The sequence below is a fragment of the Grampus griseus genome, assembly GCF_964374135.1.
Source record: "Grampus griseus genome assembly, chromosome: 1".
Taxonomy (NCBI): domain Eukaryota; kingdom Metazoa; phylum Chordata; class Mammalia; order Artiodactyla; family Delphinidae; genus Grampus; species Grampus griseus.
The window spans coordinates 71,544,147-71,569,862 of record NC_139017.1 but is presented as its reverse complement, the minus strand read 5'-3'; the positions used below and the strand labels follow the sequence as shown (position 1 = coordinate 71,569,862).

The 25,716-nt window shown below is 40.1% G+C and overlaps 1 protein-coding gene and 1 pseudogene across 4 annotated transcripts in view; both read left to right on the top strand.

The window, feature by feature from the left end:
- Nucleotides 1–20,648, top strand: part of DAP3 (death associated protein 3) — a gene marked incomplete at its 5' end in the record, with an annotated part of 29,339 nt that extends 8,691 nt beyond the window's left edge. For 2 of the 3 annotated variants that reach the window (XM_082650666.1, XM_082650665.1), the window contains 12 exons: nt 2,741–2,792; nt 7,801–7,923; nt 9,357–9,458; nt 11,845–11,953; nt 13,309–13,401; nt 14,042–14,172; nt 14,863–14,943; nt 15,032–15,190; nt 15,896–15,955; nt 16,442–16,531; nt 19,286–19,403; nt 20,320–20,648. In XM_082650666.1, the coding sequence (XP_082506792.1) occupies nt 2,751–2,792; nt 7,801–7,923; nt 9,357–9,458; nt 11,845–11,953; nt 13,309–13,401; nt 14,042–14,172; nt 14,863–14,943; nt 15,032–15,190; nt 15,896–15,955; nt 16,442–16,531; nt 19,286–19,403; nt 20,320–20,405 (1,194 nt within the window). In that variant the 3' untranslated portion in view covers nt 20,406–20,648. The remainder of the gene's footprint in view (nt 1–2,740; nt 2,793–7,800; nt 7,924–9,356; nt 9,459–11,844; nt 11,954–13,308; nt 13,402–14,041; nt 14,173–14,862; nt 14,944–15,031; nt 15,191–15,895; nt 15,956–16,441; nt 16,532–19,285; nt 19,404–20,319) is intronic. The other variant, XM_082650667.1, reaches the window with a different exon arrangement.
- LOC309825558 (small ribosomal subunit protein uS2-like) lies at nt 500–1,355 on the top strand (annotated as a pseudogene). The gene has a single exon. The product of its transcript is annotated as a small ribosomal subunit protein uS2-like (transcript).
- Nucleotides 20,649–25,716: the final 5,068 nt, after the last annotated feature.

The following is a 25,716-nucleotide window of genomic DNA, read 5'->3' as shown; positions in this document are numbered from 1 at the left end:
CAACAAGGGAAGTTCCAAGGGTTCCAAGGCCAAGTAAATTGGATTAAAATGAAGTCTCTTAACTATAGTTTTCCCCAAAGCCTTTAAATTTGTGAATATGTGCATATATTATAATTATTCAAGAAGTGAATAACTATATAGCATTTTCAAATTTCTTTGGCCAGAGAACATTGGTGCATTTTATGACTAGTTAGTATTCACCAAACTCATTTTGGGAACTGCTGCTCTAGAACTTTTGGTTTTCAAACACAGCAAAGGAGCCCTGCAATCCCACATGTAAATGTGAGGCAGGCCAGTAGAGACCATGCCAGTCTTGTTCACCACTGTGTAGTCTGTATAGTGTGGGCACGTGAAAACACAAAACACATTTTTGAATGACTGAATTAAGGAATGCTTTGCATCTTTATTAAAAAGTAAACTTGCCTTTTCCGCGCTACCCAGACGGGGTCTGTACGGCATTGTTCTGGATTCCCTTGTAACTTAAAGGGAAACTTTCACAATGTCCAGAGCCCTTGATGTCCTGCAAATGAAGGAGAAGGATGTCCTCAAATTTCTTGTAGCTGGAACCCACTTAGGTGGCACCAACCTTGACTTCCAAATGGAACAGTACATCTACAAAAGGAACAGTGATGGCATCTACATCATAAATCTGAAGAGAACCTGAGAGAAGCTTCTCTTGGCAGCTGGTGCCATTGTTGCCATTGAAAACCCAGCTGATGTCAGTGTCATATCCTCCAGCAAGCTGTGCTGAAGTTTGCTGCTGTCACTGGAGCTACTCCTATTGCTGGCCGCTTCACTCCTGGAGGCTTCACTAACCAGATCCAGGCAGCCTTCCAGGAGCCGAGGCTTCTGGTTGGTTACTGATCCCAGGGCTGACCAGTCTCTCACAGAGGCCTTTTACATTAACCTGCCCACCATTACTCTGTGTAACACAGACTCTCCTCTGCGTTATGTGGACATTGCCATCCCATGCAACAACAAGGGAGCTCACTCAGTGAGTCTGATGTGAAGTTCTGCGCATGCGTGGCACCATCTCCCGTGAACACCCATGGGAGGTCATGCCTGATCTCTACTTCTACAGAGTTCCTGAAGAGATTGAAAAGGAAGAGCAGGTGGCAGCTGAGAAGACTGTGACCAAGGAGGAATTTCAGGGTGAATGGGCTGCTCCAGCTCCTGAGTTCACTGCTGCTCAACCTGAGGCGGCAGACTGGTCCGAAGGTGTGCAGGTGCTCCCTGTGCCTATTCAGCAGTTCCCTGCTGAAGACCGGAGTGCTCAGCCTGCCACTGAAGACTGGTTTGCAGCTCCCACTGCTCAGGCCACTGAATGAGTAGGAACAGCCACTGAGTGGTCTTAAGCTGTTCTTCCACAAACTCTTAAAATGGAAAGAGGTTGATGGGAAAATAAGCAGTTTCTAAAAGAAATAGTAAACTTGAAAACTAAAAGGAGATAGGATTCAGAGGAGTTTGTGTCATCTCTTAACCATACTATAAGCTCTGTTGGGTCAGGGACTGAACAGCTTTGTTCACCATCTTATTCACAGGCCCTGGCACATAATAGGTGCTCAGTAACTGTTGAATAAATGGGTGCGACTCTGTTGTTGTTGTTACTGTTGAATAAATGGGTGTAACACTGTTGTTGCTGCTGCTTTAAAGATTTTGGATGTAAGGTGAAAATTATTAGCCAAAATGAAGTAGGTGGTTACCTGGAGATTTGATTTAGTTATGCTGTCTACTAGTGAATATTGAGAGTTGCATTTAAGTATTTTAAACATTTTTTAGCTCCCACATGATTAGGGTTTTTTAGTTAAATACTTCCAACATACAAATGAATAAATATAGCACACATGGTATAAAAATAATAAAGCAAATACTCATATCTATTATCCATCATTTGAAATAGATCATTACAATTCCTTTGTGTGACCTGCCCCAATCTTGTCCCTTTACCTCTTCCCTAAGGGTAAGCATTATTCTAAATGTGTGCTTATCATTCTCTTGCCTTTCTCTTTCAGTTTTATTACATATATGTGTATTCTCCAGATAATTAGGATTTAAGTTTTTGAGTTTCATATAAATTATATCATTCTGTATATTACAGTTTTCACTCAGCATTAGTTTTTGAGATCCATCTATGTCTTACATGTAACTGCAGTTTATTCTTTTTACTTTTGTATGGCATCTATTGCGTGACCATATCTCCGTTTATCCACTCTTCTATCAATGGACATTTGGGCTTTTTACAGTTTCTGATAATTCATATTCTACTACTATGAACATTGTGATACATATTTCCCAGTGTACATGTATATGTGTTTTTCTAAAATAAATATGAAGGAGTAGAATACCTGGGCCATAGACATGTACCTTTTCAACTTTACAGATAATGTCAAATTTGTTTTCTAAGATATTTGTATTTATAATTCCATTGACAGTATAGGAAACTTCCCAGTGCTTCACAGCCTCTTTAACATTTGCTGTTGTCTTTTTCATTTTTCTCAATATGATGGTTGTGGATGGTATCTCATTGTGGTTTTAATTTACATTTCCCTGATTTGTCATAAGGGTCGAACTCTTCCCATGGGTTTACTAGCCACTTGTGTTCCCTTTTCTGTGAAATATCTGTTCGTGTCTTCTGCTCATTTTTTAAATCAATTTAAAGGCATTATTTATTCTAGATACTAATCCGTTGTGCAAATATCTTTTCCCAGTTGTGGCTTACCTTTTCACTTTTTTTTAAAAGTGCAGGGATAATGCTGAAAGGAATGACAAGGCTTATCTCCAGCGTCCATAAGGTGAGTCCCGACTGACCTAAGTGCTTTGTGTAAACTGTCTTTAGGTGGATTTCTTTTCTGGATTGATTGTATCCAGAATAAAATGCTCTGGAGAACTTCAGCTGACTAGTTTTGCTCAAAAGAACAGTCACGGGCTTCCCCGGTGGCGCAGTGGTTGAGAGTCCGCCTGCCGATGCAGGGGACGCGGGTTCGTGCCCCAGTCTGGGAAGATCCCACGTGCCGCGGAGTGGCTGGGCCCATGAGCCATGGCCGCAGAGCCTGAACATCCGGAGCCTGTGCTCCGCAACGGGAGAGACCACAACAGTGAGAGGCCCATGTACCGCAAAAAAAAAAAAAAAAAAAAAGAACAGTCACAATTCCATTTCTCTGCCCATACACTTCACTCCCAACTGCCTTTTAAAAATCCAATAACAGGTCTTAGTAGAATAGTTGCGCTTGGGAATTTACCCTATCATAGGAGAACTGACTTTTTTTTAAAGGAGATAAATAAGCTTAAGTGCAGTTGGGTCAATGATTATCATTATTCTCCATTTGGGTCAATGGTTATCATCCCTTCATGAAGTATTTAAAAAAAAATAAGTTGCCGATTTCTTTTTTCTTTTTTTTTTTTTTGGCGGTACGCGGGCCTCTCACTGTTGTGGCCTCTCCCATTGCGGAGCACAGGCTCTGGACGCACAGGCTCAGCGGCCATGGCTCACGGGCCCAGCTGCTCCGCGGCGTGTGGGATCTTCCTGGACCAGGGCACGAACCCATGTCCCCTGCATCGGCAGGCGGACTCTCAACCACTGCGCCACCAGGGAAGCCCTAAGTTGCTGATTTCTGATAGTTGATAGTTGATTAAAATAATAAAATCATATGTAAGAAAGACTGTTCTGTTGCTTTACTTCATTCTCTCATTTATTTAGCAAATAGTTTTTCAGCACCTTCCTTATGGCAGATACTCAGGATTCTAAGATGACTCATTTCACTAATAATGGTTACTATTTGGGTCTTTTTTGTTGTTGTTTTTTAAATTTATTTATTTATTTTTGGCTGCGTTGGGCCTTCGTTGCTGTGCACAGGCTTTCTCTAGTTGCGGCGAGCAGGCGCTACTCTTCCTTGGAGTGCGTGGGCTTGTTGCAGAGCACGGGCTCTAGGCACATGGGCTCAGTACTTGTGGCTCACGGGCTCTAGAGCATGGGCTCAGTAGTTGTGGCGCACAGGTTTAGTTGCTCTGCAGCATGTGGGATCTTCCTGGAGCAGGGCTCGAACCCGTGGCGGATTCTTAACCACTGTGCCACCAGGGAAGTCCCAGTGGTTACTGTTTGTTGGGCATTCATTATGTGCCAGGCACTGTGCTAAGTGCTTTATTTCTCTTAGTCTTCATGATCAACCCCTGAGGTAGATAATATTTTTGTTTCACAGATGCAGAAATTTAGAATTAGAAAGGCTAAGTAACTTGCCTGAGGTAACACGCTGTGAAGTTGTCTAACCCAGACTAGATACCAGGTCTGTCTGACTTCATAGCCTGTGGCCTTAACCACTGTGCTGTATTGCATTTTATGGTCCATGTTTTCTTCAGGACCTGGAAGTCCAGTAGTGGGATCATGAATAAATGATTGTTATAGCATGGTGAAGCACCTAACCTGGATTAGTAGGGTCCAGAGGAAATCCTACCAGAGTTATGTCCTAAAGGATGAGAACTGAGCTGGAAGGGCTTAGTCACTTCCATCTGATCATTTAATTACAGATTAGATTTCCTTAAAAAGGAGCCCTTCCTCTTATAGGATTCACCTTTTTTCCAGGGATTCATGACAAACCTATGTACATAAAATAACCCTTTTTTTTTTTTTTTTGGCGGTACGCGGGCCTCTCACTGTTGTGGCCTCTCCCGTTGCGGAGCGCAGGCTCAGCGGCCATGGCTCACGGGCCCAGCCGCTCCGCGGCACGTGGGATCTTCCTGGACCGGGGCACGAACTCGTGTCCCCTGAATCGGCAGGCGGACCCTCAACCACAGCGCCACCAGGGAAGCCCAAAATAACCCATTTTTATAAAACAATATGAAAAAGCAAAGATCAACAAAGGGATGGATTCTGGCCCCAACTTATTATATTAAAAGGCTACAATTTCTTCTTCCTTTATAGCAAACAAGAAAGACCTGAGTCCAAAGTACAGAGGAATGTCAGTGAGAAGATTTTATGCTTTTTGTAGATTAGTTTAGAGTTACCTTCTTTATTGGCTCGTGAATGCCCTTCTATCAAGAACTGCATGATTTTCATTCTGGAACGGTGCAGAGGCAGTTGTACATATGGTTGTTTTCCCTGGAGACAAGAGACTAGCTGGGTGTTGCCATGTATGACACGAAGAAGTAAGGAATCCATTTTGCTAGCTTTTAATTTGCTGCAAAAAACATTTAACTAAAAAGTCAAAGGTTTCTTGTAGAAATAGCACCACCCTGTGGTCCTTGAATATCTTTAATTTTCCACTTGACTGCTACTTTATTTAGAGACATGATGCTTTCTCTCCAGTAGAATTGAGAACATTGTAGGGTGTATTGTTCAGATCCTATGGAGGTAACAGGCCTTGAATTCTTATTGGCTTAACTCAACACATGATATTGTTTGTGTTGTGTGTATATGTTTTGTTTTGCTCTTGATGTTGCTATATTTCCAAAATGGTTTACAGGGAGGGAATTCCTTTTCGGTCCAGTGGTTAAGAATCTGCACTTCCACTGCAGGAGGCACGGGTTCGATCCCTGGTCGGGGAACTAAGATCTCACGTGCTGTGCAGTGCTGCCAAAAAAAATGGTTTACAGGCAAATATGGGAGGGGATAGACATAGGGATGCAGTTTTGTCATCTTGGGATGCCATCTCAGCATGTAGGTTTTAAGGTTGCCATGGCAGGAGAAAAAAGAGAATTTATACCCACTCTTAACTGGCTCTGACTAGAATTGACCCAAGTTATTTCTGTTGATAGCTCATTAGCCAGAACTAATCATGTGACCCCAATCTTTCTGCAAGGGAGGCTGGGAGGTATAGAGTACATGTGATAAACATTGCTGTCTCTGCATTCGCAGACAGTGTTGGAGCAACTGTATTACTTTACCCTATTACTTTACATTAAATATGCAAATTCTGGTTCAGAGGTTTATATGTGCAGCTCACTGAGTTGCAGTGTAGTGCAGTTTACTCTCACTTAGCTAGATGCTTTACAAACTCCCCCATCTCATCATGTCTCTAAGAAAGATTTTTTTATTCCAGGGCACAAGTATGAAGTATTTGTGGTGCACTGGGTACTTGGAGAAGGAGATACAAAAATGAATAAAACCTGATCCCTTCTCTTTCCTTTCTCTTTCAAGTGTGTGTGGCCTAAAATGGGAGACAAACTTGTGTGTAAGATAACATGATGCAATAAAAAGGATAAAGATTTTGGAGTCCCACAAACTTGGATTTGAATTCTGATTTCATCACCTACCAACTCTGTGACTTTAGACAAAGTTATTTAACTTCCCTGAACTTTGATTTCCCTCATAATAAAACAGCGTAATATTCTACCTATCTTCTAGGATTCTTGGCTCAAAAATAATGTGTGTATAACACTCTGTTGCCTAGCATTTTATAGGTACTCAGTTAACAAAAGCCATGAATGTAGTTCAAGGCAGAGTAAAAATGCATGCAATACAAAGAAAGTGCTATCTATAGAGAGGGAAAGATAATTGCTTTTGCCTGGAGGTGTCTGGCAAATCCTCACAGAGGATATGACATTTGAGGTGAGTCTTAAATGATGAGTAAGATTTAAATAGGGAGAGAGGGAAGCTGAAATAGAATGAGCAGAAATATAAAGGCATGAAAGTGAATAACATGTTTTAGCATGGTTGGCTGGCTGGAGTATAGAGTTTATAAAGGAGTAGGACTAGAAAAGGAGGTTGAACTTATAGCAGTGGCCTTAATTATCATGCTAAGGACTTTGAGACTTATTTTGACATTAATAGGGAACCATCCAAACTTTCTGATTAGCTGAATGTTAAACCTATTTGGGAGGACAAATCTTCTGGACTGTGAAAGATGAAGAGTCAAAGATTTAAAGATACCAGTTAAAAAGTTGTCAGGAAGTCAAAGGTCTTGTTAAATGGTTATAAATGTTATGAGAGGTAGTACAAAAATAATATACATTTTCTGCACTCATGAAGCTGCTTGGTGAGACTAAATATAAATACAGGCAGCTTTCATACTATCTATTGACCTAGCGAGCAGCTCCCTTTCTACAGCCATCTCTCACAACCCTGTTTTCCTCATTCTACTGGATTCATACTCTAATCTTTCTCTTGTAACTGGCATCTTTTCACTTATACACAAGGCCTGTTATCCTTAAACTCAGCTTGGGAGTTCTCCAGTTAGCATTTTCTCAGATTTATCTCCTGAAATCTCATCCTCTTCCCCAAACCTTTCCCAGTTCTGAGGTTTCCATGTGCAGTTCACTGAGTTGCCTGTAGAGCAGTTTATTTTCACTTAGCTGGATGCTTTACTCACTCCCTCGTTACATGTTCTTAATGAAAGATTCTTTATTTCAGGACACAGCTAGCAAGAAAATTGTTGCAAGGAGTGTAATTATACCTATCAAATAGGAACGTTGCACTAATCCCCTAATAACTGAGGTGACTAGGATTACTAGACAGCTGGGAATTGTACAATACTGGCCACCATTCATCACTGTAGGCAAGAGCATTAAATGAAGTTTCCTGAGTTAGGTTGTTAATGGCTGAGCTATGCTCCTGAACAATCTCTAACGGAATTGTTTCCATATGGGACAGAGCCCAGACATAGCAACACAAGCTGGAACAGATTCAGAGTATGAATAATGTGATTGGACTTAGAGAATTATAAATAATAACAAGGATCTGTTTTACATAAAACTAAAATGCATGATAGTGATATTTTTCCCTGTGGCAGATATGGCTTAAAACCTCTGTGTTGTAGCAAGCGTAAAAAGCCTATTAATTGTAAAACACTAAAATGGTTTCTTTTATAGTTGGACCCTGGACGTTTTTTGCACATAGGGACCCAGGCACCCCAATGCCTTGCTGCTCACCTGGATAACCAGGTTGCAATTGAGAGTCCCAGAGCTATTTCCCGCACCAGTGAGAATGATCCGGTGAGTTGCTAACGTGTATATGGGTTTTTTTCAGGGCTTATAATTTGTATTGCCATCATTTTACACATAAGAAAAACTGAAACTGAAAGAAGCTAAGCAGATTTTTACATATAGTCAGACAGTACCTGAGACAGCATTCTGGAACCCTGATCTTCCCCATCCCTATCTGATACTATGGTAACATAGCTCAGACAGGTCAGTCCATATCTGTTTTGGTTTAATTCCTACCATTGAACTCACTTTGTGCCAAGGGTTTTGTTGGGTATAGAGTAGATACCTAGTAAATACTGAACTACTCAGTTCCTTAGAAGTTAAATTTAGTAGTTATTATTGATCTTAGTGTATGATGGGTTGGCAAACTTTTCCTGTAGGAATCATATAGTAAATATTTTAGGCATATGAGCCAAAGTGATCTCTGTCACAACTACTTAGCTCTGCCATAAACAAATGGGCCTGGCTGTGTTCCAGTAAAACTTTATTTACAAAAATGTGTAGCCAGCCATAGTTTACCAACCCTGGTATGGAGAACCCTAACAAAATCAACTTACTTGCCTAGGACCACATAGTTTTCCTAATAACCAATCTGGTACTATCTTCCACCTTTCGAAGTGGATTTCCTAGTGTCTGGAGAGGGAACTAACTTGATTTGTTGAGAAGAGCAGTATTTAAAGTGAAGTTTATCGGTAGAAACCAGGATTCCAGCAGTATCCAGTGTTGCATTTTCTATTTCAGGTCCCATTAGGCTAAATGCTGATTTCTCCTTCCTCAGTATTATTGTTGCCTCTTATAAATGAAATCAGTTGTATGGTCTGTGCTTAAATGTGAAGGGAACCAATAGCTTTTCTCTCCCTTTTTGTCCCTACCCCTGCCCTCTGAGTTGCCCCAACTTAACATATGCTGTGCTTGTGGAAGGGAAAAAAATAACTCATTACCCAAAACACCATCTCAGCAGGGTGTGTTTTATTTATGTCTCTAGCGTTCATCTACTTTCACAAGCACAAAATGAAATAGAATAAGTGAATGAAGTCATTGAATTGCCTTTCAGCTTTTCCCTGTAATTGTAGTCCCTTTATCTGCCAGTTCCTCAGAGGTTTCTATGGCAACAGTGGCATGCAGATGATCTTGTCACGTGACTGGATCATCTCTATGCACAGCACAGAAGAATCCAGATGGCAAGATTTGTCTCTGCTCCTTCCACATCTAGGGTTTATGTTGCCGAGCAACTGGCTTCATCATTCAGGCCAACATCAGCTTTATATATACACTGTGGACTTGGGGACAACAGCGAGCATTTTTTGTCTAAGAAATGAAAGAATATCTTTTCCAGCTCTGAGAGAGAAGTGTTTCCTCACTACAGTCTAGAAGGCCCTTGACACTTTTTCAAAGTCTTTGTCACTCTATCCATTATACCTGTTTGCATTTTTATTTCCTAGGCCAAGCATGGGGAGCAGCATGAGGGTCAGCACTACAACATATCCTTCCAAGATCTGAAGACTGTATTCTCCCATGGCCTGCCTCCTCGCTTTGTAATGCAGGTGCTCAAAACAGGGGAGGGAATTGGAGGGAGCTTATAACACAAGCTGTTGATAGCAGAGGGGTGGAATTAAGTGAGTAGAAAACTATAAAAGATTTAATTTGAATCTTAAAAACAAATCAGATAAATTGAGCTATTGATTATCTTTTGTGAATAGTGCTGTTGTTATAATTACTTTAAGCAAATGCTTATCTGCAGTTAACCTCTTTAAATCCTTTTTGGAGCCAGGCAAAATATTCTTAAGTAAATAAATAATATTCCACTCTTTTCCTTGTGTTACCCAACAGATTTCTAGAAACTTTAGACTTCAAATAATTGTTAAAAATGAATTTAATATTTGCCTTAGCAAAATATCATGAAAATAGTTTATATGTATAGAAAAGCAAAAACATAATATATTTTTGAGCCAAATAGAAATGATATTTGGATTAGATGCATCATTCATTGTTCTTCTTCAGTCTCATGGGTTTTCAGAAAATGTAGTTTTGTGGTCATAAATTCAACCCAAAGAATGTAATCTTGGATTGCTTTATAGCCATTGAAAGAATTCATAGTTAACTGCAAACAGAGTTTGTTGGCAAAATTTTTTTTAACACTTTTAATAAACATTTATTTATTTATTTATTTGTTTATTTGACTGTGCCAGGTCTTAGTTGCGTCATGCAGACTCTTAGTTGTGGCATGCACGCAGGATCTAGTTCCCCGACCAGGGATCGAACCCAGGCCCCCTGCATTGGGAGCATGGAGTCTTACCCACTAGACCACCAGGGAAGTCCCTGGGAAAATTGGTTCTTTTGGATAATTCCTGCTCAATTAGTTTCAGCCTCAGAAATTATTCCTTCTTATTGAAATATCAAACTTGACTGTGCAGGTGATTTTTAGCTTAGAAACCAGAGGATGTCATTTCTTCAATGTGTTTTATTTCAAGAAGTTAGATGAGACACCAGTAAAGGGGCTAATTCTAGGCCATAGACAGCTTGTCATCAAAAATTTTGTTAAGTTTGGAAATAGGACACGGTCAGAAGAAATCATCTTTAAACTGTCCCAAGACATTCGTAGTACAATCTCTAACATAGTTCTGAGGGCCTAACTTTAACTATTGCAGGTTGCTTTCAGAATGGTTAACCACCAGTGCTTTGGAAGGAATTACTCATACATTCTTTCCATAACTTCCATTTATGTAAAGGCCAACTCCCTCACCATTGTTTGTGTATTTTAGTACTGTCATATTGCCTAATACGGCATTTCTGTTTTAATATCTGTATCATGTTTTTGAAGGTTTCACTTTCCATTAAGTTTGAACTTACCTGTCAAAGTCCTTCTCCAATTCAATTGTTTGGTTAGGATTTCTTTAAAAAATACCAACACTATCTTAATCCCTATCTGATATACTTGTGAATAGTATTTGTTAGGTACTTATTCTTATCAGTAGACATTATTAAATACTTTATTTGCAAATCATTTTCACACATATCACTGCTTCCCAAATTTTTCCACCAAATTATTCCTGATGGCATAAAGGGAATGAATTTTGTGTGCCAGTTCTCTGGTGTATCTGTATACTGGTGGTGTCAGGTATGGCCTCATAGCTGTGGGGCAGTTGGTCACACCTGCTCCTGATCTGGTATGTATATAAGTTCTAGAGAAAAGTCTAGGTGGCTACAGTTATAAGAATTAGCTAAAGGGACTTCCCTGGTGGTCCAGTGGTTAAGAACCTGCCTTCCAATGCAGGGAACGTGGGGAACTAAGATCCCACATGCCATGGGGCAACTAAGCCCACGCGTCACAACTACTGAGCCTCTGCCCCCCCAACTAGAGAGCCCACGTGCCGCAACTACAGAGCCCAAGCACTCTGGAGCCCACGAGCCACAACTAGAGAGAAGCCCGCGTGCCGCAACGAAAGATCCTGCATGCCGCAACTAAGACTCGATGCAACCAAAAATAAATTAATTAATTAAATTTAATTTAAAAGAAAAATTAGCTAAAAATAAATTTAAAAGAATTAACATTTATTTGATGCTTACCATGTGTCAGATGCTTTGTTAAGCATTTTACACGCTTTTAATATTTATATCAACCTTAAGTAGGTTACATAGTTATGTCTGGATTATTTGTAAATTTCAATTAACTGATGTAATATCTGTGCTTCATTTACAGAAATAATCAAAAGCTGAATGTTACACACTTGGTGCGGGATAATGTGTTTTAATTTTTAGCTAAATTACATGGCTAAATTTTCAAATTCAATACCAACCTCTCCTAACTGAATAAATGAAAAATAGGCAATTTGATGCTATGGTTGCTGTGTTGGACTCAGTGTATATTACCAAGAACTGGCTAGAAGTTCCACACCCCACCCTCTCCTTCCTCTTTCCCTGTTTTGTTAGGTGAAGACATTCAATGAAGCTTGCCTGATGGTAAGGAGACCAGCCCTAGAGCTTCTGCATTACCTGAAAAACACCAATTTTGCTCATCCAGCTGTACGATACGTTTTCTGTATCCTTTCCTGCTTGCCTGGGCTATCTGAGCCAATGCTTTCCTTCCTCAAATGTGGGAAAAGAAGAAATGCTTTATTTGTTGACAGTTGAAGTGTCCCTTTCGGTGGTGTTTTCTTTCTTTCTTTTTTTTTTTTAATTAAGAAAATACCTTTATTTTTAGCCAGAAGGGGTTAAGTCAGAATTGACACTCCTGTAGTAAGAGTGCATGAAAATTCTAATATTTTGAAAATTGACTAAATTTATTTTCCTCAGGAACTTGTTTCTTTTACTCCTTGCTCTAATTGGAGATTTTTGCAGTCCTAAATTTAAAAGACATAAGTAATCTATTTTAGTGGTACTGTCAAAACAGGTTTTTTTAAAAGAATTAGGTATGAACATATTAAATAGCATATTAACATACTCCAACTTTTGGTGGCTCATCTCTAAAATGACCCAATTCTTCATCTCATGTTGTGTTTCTCCTGTTTTAGTTTATCACTTAAGATACTTCATTTGCAGTTGAGTAAGAAGAAAGTCCAACTCACAATGGCTTAGGTAATAAATGATTTTTGCCTAAGGAACAGGAACATCAGGTTTAGGCTCAGGTTTGGTTATTTCAGCAGTTCATTGAGGTCATCAAGAACTCAGATTCCAGGACCTCCCTGGTGGTCCTGTGGGTAAGACTCCGCTCTCCCAGTGAGGGGGACCCGGGCTCGATCCCCGGTCGGGGAACCAGACCCCACAGGCATGCCAAAACTAAAGACCCTGCGCGCTGCAACCAGGACCGGGTGCAGCCAAAACAAACAAATGAATATTCTTTTAAAAAAGAGAGAACTCAGATTCCTTTAATCTTTCTGCTGTCATCCTCACCATATTAGGTTTTGTCTCCAGGTTGATTTCTTCATGTTGACAAAATGGTTACAGCAGCTCCAAACATCTCATCTTCACAGAGCCATGTCCAAAGGCCAGAAAAGTAAACATTCCTTTCTTGCATTCTTTTTTTTTTAAAACAAAGAAAAATTTCCCAGAAGCTTCCATCAGACATCCCTCATTTCATATTGCCCAGAATTACGTCACACATCCATTCCTAAATCAATTCCTGGTGAGAAAAAAGAAACTACTATTCCTTTCTCTTTTTTTATAAATTTATTATTTTAAAAAATATTTATTTATTTGGCTGTGCCAGGTCCTAGCTGCAGCACACGTGATCTTTGTTGCGGCATGCAAGATCTTCAGTTCTGGCATGCGGGATCTTTTAGTTGCGGCATGCAGGATCTAGTTCCCCAACCAGGGATGGAACCCGGGCCCCCACATTGGGAGCGTGGAGTCCCAACTACTGGAAGGTGGTGTTTTCTTTAACAGCAAGTGCTTTAGATGGCGAGAAGGGAACAGGAAAAACCCTCAGTCTTTGCCATAGTATTCATTTCTGTGCAAAACAGGATTGGCTGATACTGCATATTCCAGATGGTAAGAACTTCCCTCACTATGTTGGGGTTAGTTATTCTGTTACTGTGGTAACATTGTGGCTTCAATTTTCTGACAGGGCTCTGACAACTAAGGGAGAAGTCTTTGCTCCAGGTACAGGCTGGTCTGAGTTAGTTTTGGAACCTTTTGATAATTAGAATGAAGTATTTTTTGGCGCAGCAATCCTCACTTTGATAGCTAATGCCCAAGAGCATAAACTCCCCCCTTAGTGTTCACCACAAGCTTTATTGCCATCAGCCAACAACTTTGAGTACCCTTAGACCCTTTGACATGGTACTGTTTGTCAGCATTCTAGGTTGTCAGCATGGATCTTAAAAACTTAAACTCTCATACTTCTCATATATCCCTCCTTGTTTTGTTCAGTGTTGTTTGCATCCACATTTTCTGCCTTTAAAAACTGCCAGGAAGCTGAGGTGACCTTTAATCCATTTATTTGTGTATTGTGTGTAATGATAATATTTAAGATGGACCAGACCAAAAAGTAAACCTCTGAAGCAAGAAGGCTTTAAGAAATATATATGGGAAACTAAAGTCATCTCCCATAACTTAAAGAAGCATAGAGTATTTTGAGTTGAATACAGTCAGTTCCTGCCTAGTTTGTTTTCTTTTGCCTTTTGATTAGCTCATCTTTGGGTGAAAAACTGCCGGGATCTTCTGCAGTCCACCTACAACAAACAGCGCTTTGATCAACCTTTAGAGGCTTCAACCTGGCTGAAGAATTTCAAAACTGCAAATGAGCATTTCTTGAGTCAGGTGACTAGACTCCCAGAAGTTTGGTGCTGGACAATCTTTTAAGATTTTTATCTTCTTTGTGCCCTGAGTACCAGTAGACTATGGAGAACTAATATTGTAGTTGGGATAACTATACCATTTTGTATTTCTTTCATACATTTTATTCACAGTGAGTTCACACGCTGAAACTCATTTATCCATGTAAAATAGAGAGGCAGCAGTAAGCTGGTCGCATCTGGTGGGTAGCAAAGTGAAGTCCAGATTGCTTCATTGACTTTTCCAAGGTGACAGCCTAAAATCCTCTAACACACATTTCAACTACATAATTTTCTCCAGATTAGATCTCTTAGGTACCAGAAACATATTCGTAAAATTATTCTCTAGTGATGCTTGGATACAGTCTCTAGGCCAGGGATTTTCAACTCTGGATGTAAGTCAGAATCACCTAGGAGCTTGTTAAAAATGCACGTGCCAAGGCTTCATCCTGGGCCTTTTTAGTCAGAATCCCTTACTTTTTTGTGTGTGTTTTTTTAAGCTCCAGGCAGAAATGGGCTAGAAAGCATTCACTTCCCTGCTGAGCTCTCTTACAAGGCTTGAAAAATAGATGAAAATAGAATGCTAATAACCTTAGCCTCCTACCCTACCTTCTTAGCTAGGGATGGGTTCATCCTTAGGCTAAGTGGCCTTTTTTGGTCTTTGTTTTATTTTTAGATAAAAGTTCAAGAGAAGTATGTCTGGAATAAGCGAGAAAGCACTGAGAAAGGCAGTCCCCTGGGAGAAGTAGTTGAACAGGTATAAAAAAAGACACTGAACATGTACTATGTCTAACCAGAGACAGCCTCTTGTAGGACTGCAAGCCACTGTCTCTCTTTCCCTACAGGGCATAACGCGGGTGAGGAATGCCACAGATGCAGTTGGGATTGTGCTCAAAGAGCTAAAGAGGCAAAGTTCTTTGGGTATTTTTCGCCTCCTGGTGGCAGTGGATGGAGTCAATGCTCTCTGGGGAAGGACCACACTGAAAAGAGAAGATAAAAGCCCGGTAGGAAAACTGAGTTTCTCTATTTTGGTTTCTCTGATTTCAGAACCCATCATATACGTAGGCTGGGACATAGCCTTCTAGACCATTTCTAGACCATGCAGTATATTTTCTTGCCTTGGAATATTTGAAATAAGATGTATAGTGAAAATAGTATCAGAAGGAGATGATGCCACATTCCATCATCCACTGAATACCAAGAGCATGACAACAAAAGCTGTGGTTTCTTTGTCAATTTTCTTCTTTCTATTCTCTTTTCAAAATGATGTTCTCTGGTCTAAGCAGAGACGATCAGAAGCATCAAGGAAGGGGGTGGGTTGGGGTAGTGGGTATTTTCTCCCTTGGTAACTCTTTTTAATCTCCAGAAGCATGGCAGTTTGAGGAGCAGTGGCCATGTAGCTTATTCCAGAGGTACCTTCAGGTACTATAGTTATGTAGTAGTTGAGGATTTTTTTTTCCTCTTTTTTTTTTTTGGCCTCACAGCACAGCTTGTGGGATCTTAGTTCCCTGACCAGGAATTGAACCCAGGCCCTCGACAGTGACAGTGCAGAGTCCTCCAGAGATTTCCCAGCTGAGGATTTTCTAGTTGTTGTCAGTGCAGATATCTCAGGGGAGCATCCGGGCAGAGCAAGTAATGTTCTCTTCTCTCCCTCTTTTCTCCCTTTCTCCTCCCTCTCACCTCTGTCTCACACATTGACCGATGTGCAGATTGCCCCAGAAGAACTAGCATTTATTTACAACCTGAGGAAAATGGTGAAAAATGATTGGGTGAGTGCACATGATACCTAACAGATTTCAGAAAGAAATGTATTTTCGTTTTAAAGATGTTCAACTGCCTCATTGCTAATACCTACCGGTCTCTAATTTTATGGACAGAAAGTTCTTATATCTTATTTAATTCTCATAACTGTACCAAGTTTTAAATCTATATATTTGTTTTCTTATCTTTCCACTTGACTGGAGTACACTTATTCAAAACCATTTTTTTTGAAATATTGGCATAATTTCACTTTGCTGCAATTGTTCAAGGTGTTTTTATTTCTTATCAACTTTGGAAAGGATTTTGATAAATTTAAGATCATGTAGCAATTTATTGTCAGAGTCAAATTGAGAATTAATAATCAAATTAGTTGCCAGTTAACTGTGCTAGATCACACTGCCATACCACCATATGGCAAAAAAAAAAAAAACTGCAGATGATTAAAATGCATTTTTCTGTCTTTTTCAAATTCAGCTTTTTCTCCTTTCTTTCAGCAAGGAGGCGCCATTGTGTTGACTGTGAGCCAGACTGGGTCTCTCTTTAAGCCCCGGAAAGCCTATCTGCCCCAGGAGTTGCTGGGAAAGGTCAAATCACTGGAAAATTTGTTTACCCTTAGATAGTCATTCTGTCTAAATATACATACATATATATATATTTTTTTTTTGGACATAATTTCAGACTTGGAGAAAAATGGTATTCCTCTGTGACTTCAGCTAGATTTCTAAAATGTTAACACTTTACCATGTTTGCTTTACTCTTTCTCTCCATCTATTTTTTTTCCCTGAATAATGTGACAGTAACCTGAGATATGATGCCCTCTTTTATCTCTAAATAATGCATATTTCCTAAAATCAAAGATATTCTAGGGCTTCCCTAGTGGCGCAGTGGTTGAGAGTCCGCCTGCTGTTGCAGGGGACATGGGTTCATGCCCTGGTCCGGGAGGATCCCACATGGCGCGGAGCGGCTGGGCCTGTTAGCCATGGCCGCTGAGCCTGCACATCCGGAGCCTGTGCTCCGCAACGGGAGAGGCCACAGCAGTGAGAAGCCCGCGTACCGCAAAAAAAAAAAAAAAAAAAAAAAAAAGATATTCTAATGTATAACCACAGCACAATTTTCAAAATCAGAAAGTTAACATTGACTGTTACCTAATTTATAGAATATATTCTGATTTTGCCAGTTATCCCAGTGTCCTTTACAGGAAAAGAAAGTCCTGGATAATGCACCGCACTCAACTGTCAGGTGTCTTTAGTCCCCTTTAATCTGAGACAGATCCTCAGTCTTGGTCTTTTATAACCTTAATATTTATATCTGTTTTTGAAGAGTACATGCTAGTTATCTTATGGGTTATTTTATGGGGTTGTCTGTTTTTTCCTGACTATACGTGATGTTAGAAGTTATAGTGTGTCTTCTCAGTGCATAATATCAGAAAGCACATGGAACTTATTTCTCCTGTTACTGGCAATATATACTTTGAACACTTAGTTAAGGTGCTCTCCACCTGATTTCTCCTCAGTAAAGTTACTCTTTTCCTTTTGTAATGAATAAGTATCTTGTGGAGATATACTTTGAGACTAGGTAAATATCCTTTTACTTCTCAAACTTCCCCTTACTAGTTTCAGTTTCCATCGGTGATTCTTCCCTAAATCAATTATCATGATAATTGTAAGATGGATATTTTCTAGCTCCACCATTACTTCTAAATGTATCAGTTGGCCCTCTCTTATATTTAAGAATTTTCCTTTCTCCCTTGTGTATTTGTTTCAATATAGACATGTGGATTCTTATTTAATGGGTTTAGAACCCATTAAATAAGTACTATCATTATTTAGTTTGCTGCTTAAGATATCCCAGATTTGGCCAGTAGGAGCCCTTCAAGCTGGCTTCTCTGTCCTTTTAACATGTCCCCATCATTTTTCTCCCTACCTTTCCTCCTCTGTCCCCATCATTTCTAAGCACTTCTTTACTTTTGACACAAGAATATGTTCCAGGGCTTCCCTGGTGGCACAGTGGTTAAGAATCCGCCTGCCAATGCAGGGGACACGGGTTCGAGCCCTGCTCCGGGAAGATCCCACACGCCACAGAGCAACTAAGCCCATGCGCCACAACTACTGAGCCTGTGCTCTAGAGCCTGTGCTCCGCAACAAGAGAAGCCACCGCAGTGAGAAGCCCACACACCGCAACGAAGAACAGCCCCCGCTCACCACAACTAGAGAAAGCCCGCGCGCAGCAACGAAGACCCAACGCTGCCAAAAATAAATAAATAAATTTATTTAAAAAAAAAAAAAAAAAGGAATATGTTCCAGACTCATCTTGTACTTTCCATGCCCTAGCCCTAAAATCAGCCATTTCTTCAAGGAGCTTTGGTTCGTTTTAGAGGAGAATAGTATTTAGAAACCAAGACCTGAGTGCTAGGTATACTTATTGCTACTGGGATGTGGGTGTCACTTCTTCTAGGCCCTCCAGCAGAGTTAGTAAGTAGATATATGCACTATTCATATATACAAACATACATGTATGTGTGCTATATGCATATATGTGTTTATATATACACATCCACACACATCTGTATCTGTCTCTCTATATTAAAAAACCATAAATCTGATACCTCTAGTTCCAGGCTAGCATCCCAGCATTCATTGTATCCTTCACCCTTTCCATATTTGTAACCCTCTTCTCCAACGATAATCTCTCATTCACAGTGTATTTACATATTAGCTCAATCTTAGATTATAGTAAAAGTAGTTTCAGAATTGCTAACCCTTGCCTCTATACAAATAAGCTGTGAACTAGAGGGCAAATTTTTTTTTTTTTTTTTTTACTTCTGTCTTATTTAGGCTCAATATCTTTTAGAGCAGTTTTTATCTTTAGCCTAAGGGTCTTTTGTTCAAATATTCTGTTCAGAAGTTAGTTTGGGTTAGTTTCTCTCCTCCCTTCAGTGTTATGTTTGAACTTTGAAATACAATTTGAATTGTTTTAGTTTATATAGGATCTTTTCCCCCATCCTTGTCATTTTAATTTTTTTGAGTATATGAACTATCAAAACTGTTGTTGACTATTGAAGTTAGAACTGTAAAAAAAATTTAAACACGTATATGATTATGTGTGTATACTCTCAGATAAGTGGCATTCCCCCCACCGCCCCCCACCGCCCCTTGCCTCAAGCGTTATCTCTTTTTTAAGTATATTTGTGGCCATGTAGAGCAAGGGTAGCCAGCCCCAGAGAACGTGGAGTAGAGGAGAATAGAACAAAATCTCAAAGACCTTATCCTCAAAGTGTTTAAATAAACACTGATTTGTCACTTAACAAATACTGTATCTTTATCCTTTTTCTTCTCCAGGAAGGATTTGACGCCCTGGATCCCTTTATTCCCATCCTGGTTTCCAACTATAACCCAAAGGAATTTGAAAGTTGTATTCACTATTATTTGGAGAACAATTGGCTTCAGCATGAGAAAGGTCAGTTGCTTAGCTTTTTCCTCTCACAGAAGAATCCCACTGAGTCAGAGCCTTGATCTCTTCTTCCCTCAGCAGCAGCCTGTAATTTGTACTTCATCTTTTTTCCCTTTATCTTGACTTCTTTCTGGCTAATTAGATGGTACAGAAGGTGTGGGGTTGGTTAAAGTTCGATTTACAAGAGACATTATATCTCTCCCTAAAATTCTCACGTTAGTCTAGAATAAGATGCTCATGCTAACAGAGGAGGTGAGACCGAACCCAGGTGATTGGGTTGCTGCCACACTCTGTCACATTTATTCATCGTTCAGCACACTTGCATTGAGAGGCTCATATGCTAGGGCACCCCCAGAACAACTGATGCTGTGTGAGAGGCTACTCCAGCACCAAACCAAATCCTTGCTATACCTGTCCTAGTACTTGTAGATGAAAGTGTTCCAGCTGCTCATTTAACCCTTGCCCTCAGTTCTGGGTGGGTGTGGGTCTGTTGGGGGGCGGGGTGCAGAGGAAAAATAAAGGTGGTTCTGTTACTAGGTAATAGAGAACTAGCTGCAGTTGGAATAGGTTATTAAAGGAATAGGGGGAAGAGTATAAAGCAGCTGCAGCATGATGAGTTAGGAGGCACAATGGAGAGATTTCTAAAAGGGCCTTGAGAGATTTGATAGTCCTTAAAGTCCAGAGGATAGTCTTGAAACAGAGGGAGAGATAGATGCTGGTTGGAGGAATAGAGACAGAAAAGGAAATTATGCATAGAAAAAATAATACTGGCGGATGGAATAAAGGGCCTAGAAGTGAGGTTTTGGGAGTGCTAATTATATCAGAACATAGTCTGGATAACGTAGCCTTTGACTACAGAATTTGCTAAGTAACACAATGCTACAGGAGAAAACTGCCAGTTTTCTGTTTGGCTCCATTTTAGCTCATACAGAAGAAGGGAAAAAGGAGTTGCTGTTCCTAAGTAATAGGAATCCTGGGCAGCTGGAGCGGCTCTGTGCCTACCTCTAAGCCATGGTCACAAGGTACGTGGAAGACAATGGACCTTTCTTCTAATGGACCCAATCAGATGGGGGAGTCCTGCAGTACACAAGAAGAGCAGCCAGGCACGTGCACTTATGGGCTTGGACAGGACTGCAGTCAGCTCCCAGCCTTCTTTGCAGTGGGTTCCTTGTGATGTGACTGTGGTGGCAATAAGATGTCCTGAAACTAACATCAGTTTATTAGTTGTGGTTTTCACATTTTAAATAATCATGTAGCTTTTCCTAAAAAATTAAATTATCTTTCTTAAAGTGTTGTGTTATATTTATAAGATGGAAAGAGCCTTCAGATTGGCCAAATTGAATTTCTTTGGCATTCTGCTTGTTGAGACTAAATTCTACAGAAATTTTCCAGACTTTATTCAATTTAGGAGATTGAGACTCAATCTCCTGAACTTCTCCCTCCCAGTCCATTCACTTCCTATTTACTCTTTTATCAATGGTCCCTGAGAACTTTCCTCAAACTCCAGCTGAGTCTGGCAACTTTGTATAGTACAGCCCCTTTCTACAGGTTCCTGAAAGAAGTTCTAAACCCCTACAGCATACATTGTATATAGTGAATTAACATCTTTAATCCATGTAGAATAGTACTGTCTGTGTACCATCTTTCTGAGATTTGAGAAAACACTGACTCATCAATTTCAGAAGAGTCTGATTCTCTCACCATACCCCAGGTTGTTGGTTCCAAAGAGTGAGAAGTTTGATTCCCAGATCTGCTGCTTATTAGCTAACTGTCTGAGCCTATTTCCTTCTCTAATTTTACCTTATCTCTGTTTCACCTTATGTAAAGGTAATAATAATGCCAAACTTTCAGGGATTTTGTGAGAATTAAATCACATAATAAATGTCAGGTGCCTCACACATAGTAGGCCCCCATAAATGATAGGTAGCTACTATTTATAACTTGGATTCTATTAATGCTTTATTTGAACAATTACTACGAGAAGAGAGTCTGAATGTATATCAGCATTTTTCACTAGAGAGCCAGCTGCCCCTACCCTATCCTCCTCAAGGATTCCCTGTCAAAAATAAAACCTCCATCCCTGACCCAGTCCCCAGACACTTTAGCTAGACTGATGTTCTAGCATCAAACTCAAAGATAACAGCCTTATAGAGACTGCTTAACCAGTTGGAAAGTTTGAATCCATTTAACAGATCCCTTTTAATATAGTTCTGCTTCTCTGACTGAACCCTGACCGATACGCCTCCCAATACAGATAGTCAAGCCTTGAGATCTGTCTTTTCAGGAGCTCAGATGGAGCTCCTCTCCATCCTTACTACCACTGCCTTTCATAACCCCATCGCTTCTTGTTTGAGTTACTATAATCATTTGCTAATTTGCTTCTCTGCCAACTACCCGTGGCTCCTCCCTCCAGTCTTTCACTGGGTTGCCTGAGTGAGCTCTCTAAACACAGCACATCATGCAATTCCCTTAATGTCATTCAGTGGCTTCACTATGCCTTTATTTTTGCCATGTATGGGTTACAAAGTTCAAACCATACAAAAACATTTCATAGAAAATCAGGCTCGTTTTCTCTCAGCTCCCTTTTCTAGAGGCAATCAAATTATAGAGACAAAATTCTAAAAAAATACACGTTTTTTTAAACACAATAGTGTACTTACTCTTCTATACCTTGGTGTTTCCAGGTATCTTGGAAATTGTACCTGCCAGGAGTTTTTCTTATAAATCGAGTGCCTGCTCTAAGGAATTTAAAAAGAAAAGGAAATAGCACACAGAACCTCCAAGAGGGACACTGTCACAAGCTCAGCAGCCACAGACAACATCCTAACCACAACAGGGGAGGGTCTGCTGTGATAAAGTCACCAGTGCTACTATGAACATTGACATTGCAGCCTATACGAATGATAATGGCAGCTAGCCCCCAGAAATTGCAGTGCTGCTGCCTCCCCAAAAAAGCAAGATGCCACTGCTCTTACCCTTACCAGATACTTACTGGACAGGACCTGAATCTGATTGACAAGCCTGATCCTTAACTGTAAATGAGGCTGGGAAATTGGCTTCCATCTTTGGAAGGCCAAGCTCATAATCAATATGCCTTCTTCTCTTTCATGAATGTGGAATAGTAAGCTGTATGACTATACTATCATTTATGTACAAAATCCTTACTGAAGAATTGCCTCATTACTTTTGCAATTTGCTAAATATGGATTCTTAATTTTTTCCCAAATAGTCTATCATAATCAACTCTATCCAGTCCCCTTTTTTTCTTAAGATCCTTCTACTGCAGACCTGATCCTCATGCCCCAATTTTTTCTGTCTCCATGCTAAGCCTGCTTGCTGCACAGCTGGTCTCTTGGGGCTTTTCTTCATCACTCAGGTGGACTGAATTCAGAATGAAAAGTAAGAAGCAAAACTCTCTTTCTTTTCAGATGACATATTCCTGTATATAGAAAACCTTAGGAAATCTCAAAATAATCTACTAGAACTCAAAACAAGTTCAACAAGGTCACAACAATACTACAAGATTAATATACAAAAACCAATTGTATTTCTCTATACTAGCAATGAAAAATCCAAAAATGAAATTAAGAAAGTAATTTTGGGGACTTCCCTGGTGGTGCAGTGGTTGAGAATCCACCTGCCAATGCAGGGGACACGGGTTCGATCCCTGGTCTGGGAAGATCCCACATGCCACGGAGCAACTAAGCCCGTGCGCCACAACTACTGAGCCTGCGCTCTAGAGCCTACAAGCCACAACTACTGAGCCCACGCACCTAGAGCCCGTGCTCCATAACAAGAGAAGCCACTGCAATGAGAAGCAGAAGCCCGTGCACCACAGTGAAGAGTAGCCCCCGCTCGCCACAACTAGAGAAAGCCCGTGCACAGCAATGAAGACCCAACGCAGCCAAAAATAAATTTATTTTTTTAAAAAATTAAAAACTTAAAAAAAGAAAAGACATATAAGTGGCTGACAGGATAATGAAAAGATGTTCAACATCACTACTGATTAGGAGCAAATCGAAACCACAGTAAGATACCACCTCACACCCACTAGAATGGCTATAAATCAAAAAGACAATAATAACAAGTGTTGGGGAGGATGTGGAGAAAAAGCAACCCTCCATGGGAATTCCCTGGCGGTCCAGTGGTTAGGACTCGGTGCTCTCACTGCCAAGGGCCTGGGTTCAATCCCTTTTCAGGGAACTAAGATCCCATAAGCTGCGGGGTGCAGGGAAAAAGAAAAGGAACCCTCAAACATTTCCAGTGGAAATATAAAATGGAAATAATTTTAGAAAACAGTTTGGCAGTTCCTAAAAATGTTAAGCACGAAGTTATCACATGACCCAGCAATTCCACCCCTAAGTATCTACCCTAAAGAAATGAAAATATGTCCACACAAAGACTTGTGTTCAGGCAGCATGAGACTATTCATAGTAACATTATTCATAATAGCTAAAAAGTAAAAATAATCCAAATATCCATCTACTTGTAAACGGATAACCAGAAATGAGCAAAATACTAATACATACTACAACATGGGAACTCAAAAACCTTACGCTAAGACTCCAAACACACAAAAATACATTTGTATGATTATATGAAACATCCAGAAATGGCAAATCTATAACGGCAAAAGTAGATCAGTGGTTGGCTGGTGTTAGAGGTAGGAACAGGGTTTACCTGTAATTCCCCAGGAAGAATCTTTTGGGGATGATGTAAATGCTTTAAAACTGAATTGTGATGACTGCACAACTCTTTATTTACAAGATCATACACTTAAGATGGATGTAAGTGACACCTCAATATCATTTACTGTATATAAATAATACCTCAATAAGGGTGTTAAGAAGAAAAAAAACTGCAGTCAGATTTCTTCCTTCCCTCTATTCTTCAACGGGTTCATACCTTCATCAAGGTCTGAGACTGTCCCAGCCTCTTCTGGTTTCCCGAGACATTCCCACACAGGCATTTCCCCAATAAAGCACATGCATGTATAATCCCACTTGGTGTTTGCTTCTGGCGTATAGTATATTGTCTTCAAGAGACAAATTAAAGTTGCGAGTCAAAAAAAGATACACTGTGCAAACACTAACCAAAAGAAAGCTGGTTCATCTATATTACTATCGAAGTAGATATTAAGGTAAAACAGCATTATTTGAGAAAAAGAGGGATAGCTTATAATGGTGGAAGTTTCAATCCATCAGGAAAATAAAACTGTAAAGTAGTATGCAGTAATAACATAGCCTAAGAAATTAAAAACTGACAAAATTACAAGGAGATAGACAATCATAGCAGGAGAGTTAATATACTTCAGTGGGAGAAGATATTTTCAACACAAGTAACTGACAAAGGGCTTGTATTCAGAATAAAGTACTTACTCCTACAAATGGTTGAGATGACCCAAAAGAAAAATGGGCAAGAGACTTGAACATGCACTTCACAAAAGTGGCTATTCTAATGGTGATAAACATAAAAAGGTGCTCTCAATCTCACTAATCAGGAAAACTAAAACCAATGATATGGACTAAAAATTTTTAATGGTGGCAAGGTTATGGAACATCACCTGCAAACACTCCTACACTGGTGGTGAAACTAAATTTAGAAAAGTTTGGTGTTATTTACCATAATCACACATTCCCATCCTTATGATCCAACAATTACACTCCTAGGTATATACACAACAGAAATGTGTGCATGTCCACATGCACAAGAATGTTAACTGTAGCACCTAATAGCCCCAAACTGGAAACAATTCCAAAGTCCATTATCAGCAGAGTAGATCATTTGAGGTATATTTCTACAATGGCATTCTGAAGCAATGAAAATGAACTATAAGTATATGCAAGAACAGGGAAGAAGTTAACAATATTGAGCAAAAGGCAGACGCAAAAGAATATGTACTCGGATTGACTTACATTATATACATAGATAGAGCGAGCCAGTCCACAGGGTTAGAAGTCAGGAAGGCTGTGAGTTTTGGACAGGAAGGAGAGGACACATGTGAGGCTTTAAGGTAGCGTCTAGTTTTCTGGCAAGGTTTTATTTTTTGCCTGAGTCGCTATTAGCCAGCAGAAGTATCCTATGAAAAAAAAAAGTATCCTATGAAAAAAAAAAAGTAGCCAGCAGAAGTATCCTTGCACAACAGCTGCAAGAGCCGTCAGGAGTAGGTAGGAGAATCTTTAGTGAGCCGCACCAGGAACCCCACGGGGGATGCAGAGAACCCAGCACCAAGAACGCTCCAGCACGGCGCTTGAGCCCTAGTGCCACAACTTCCGGCCTGCGCCACTGCGCCCCGCCCCTCGACAACAACGACTGATAA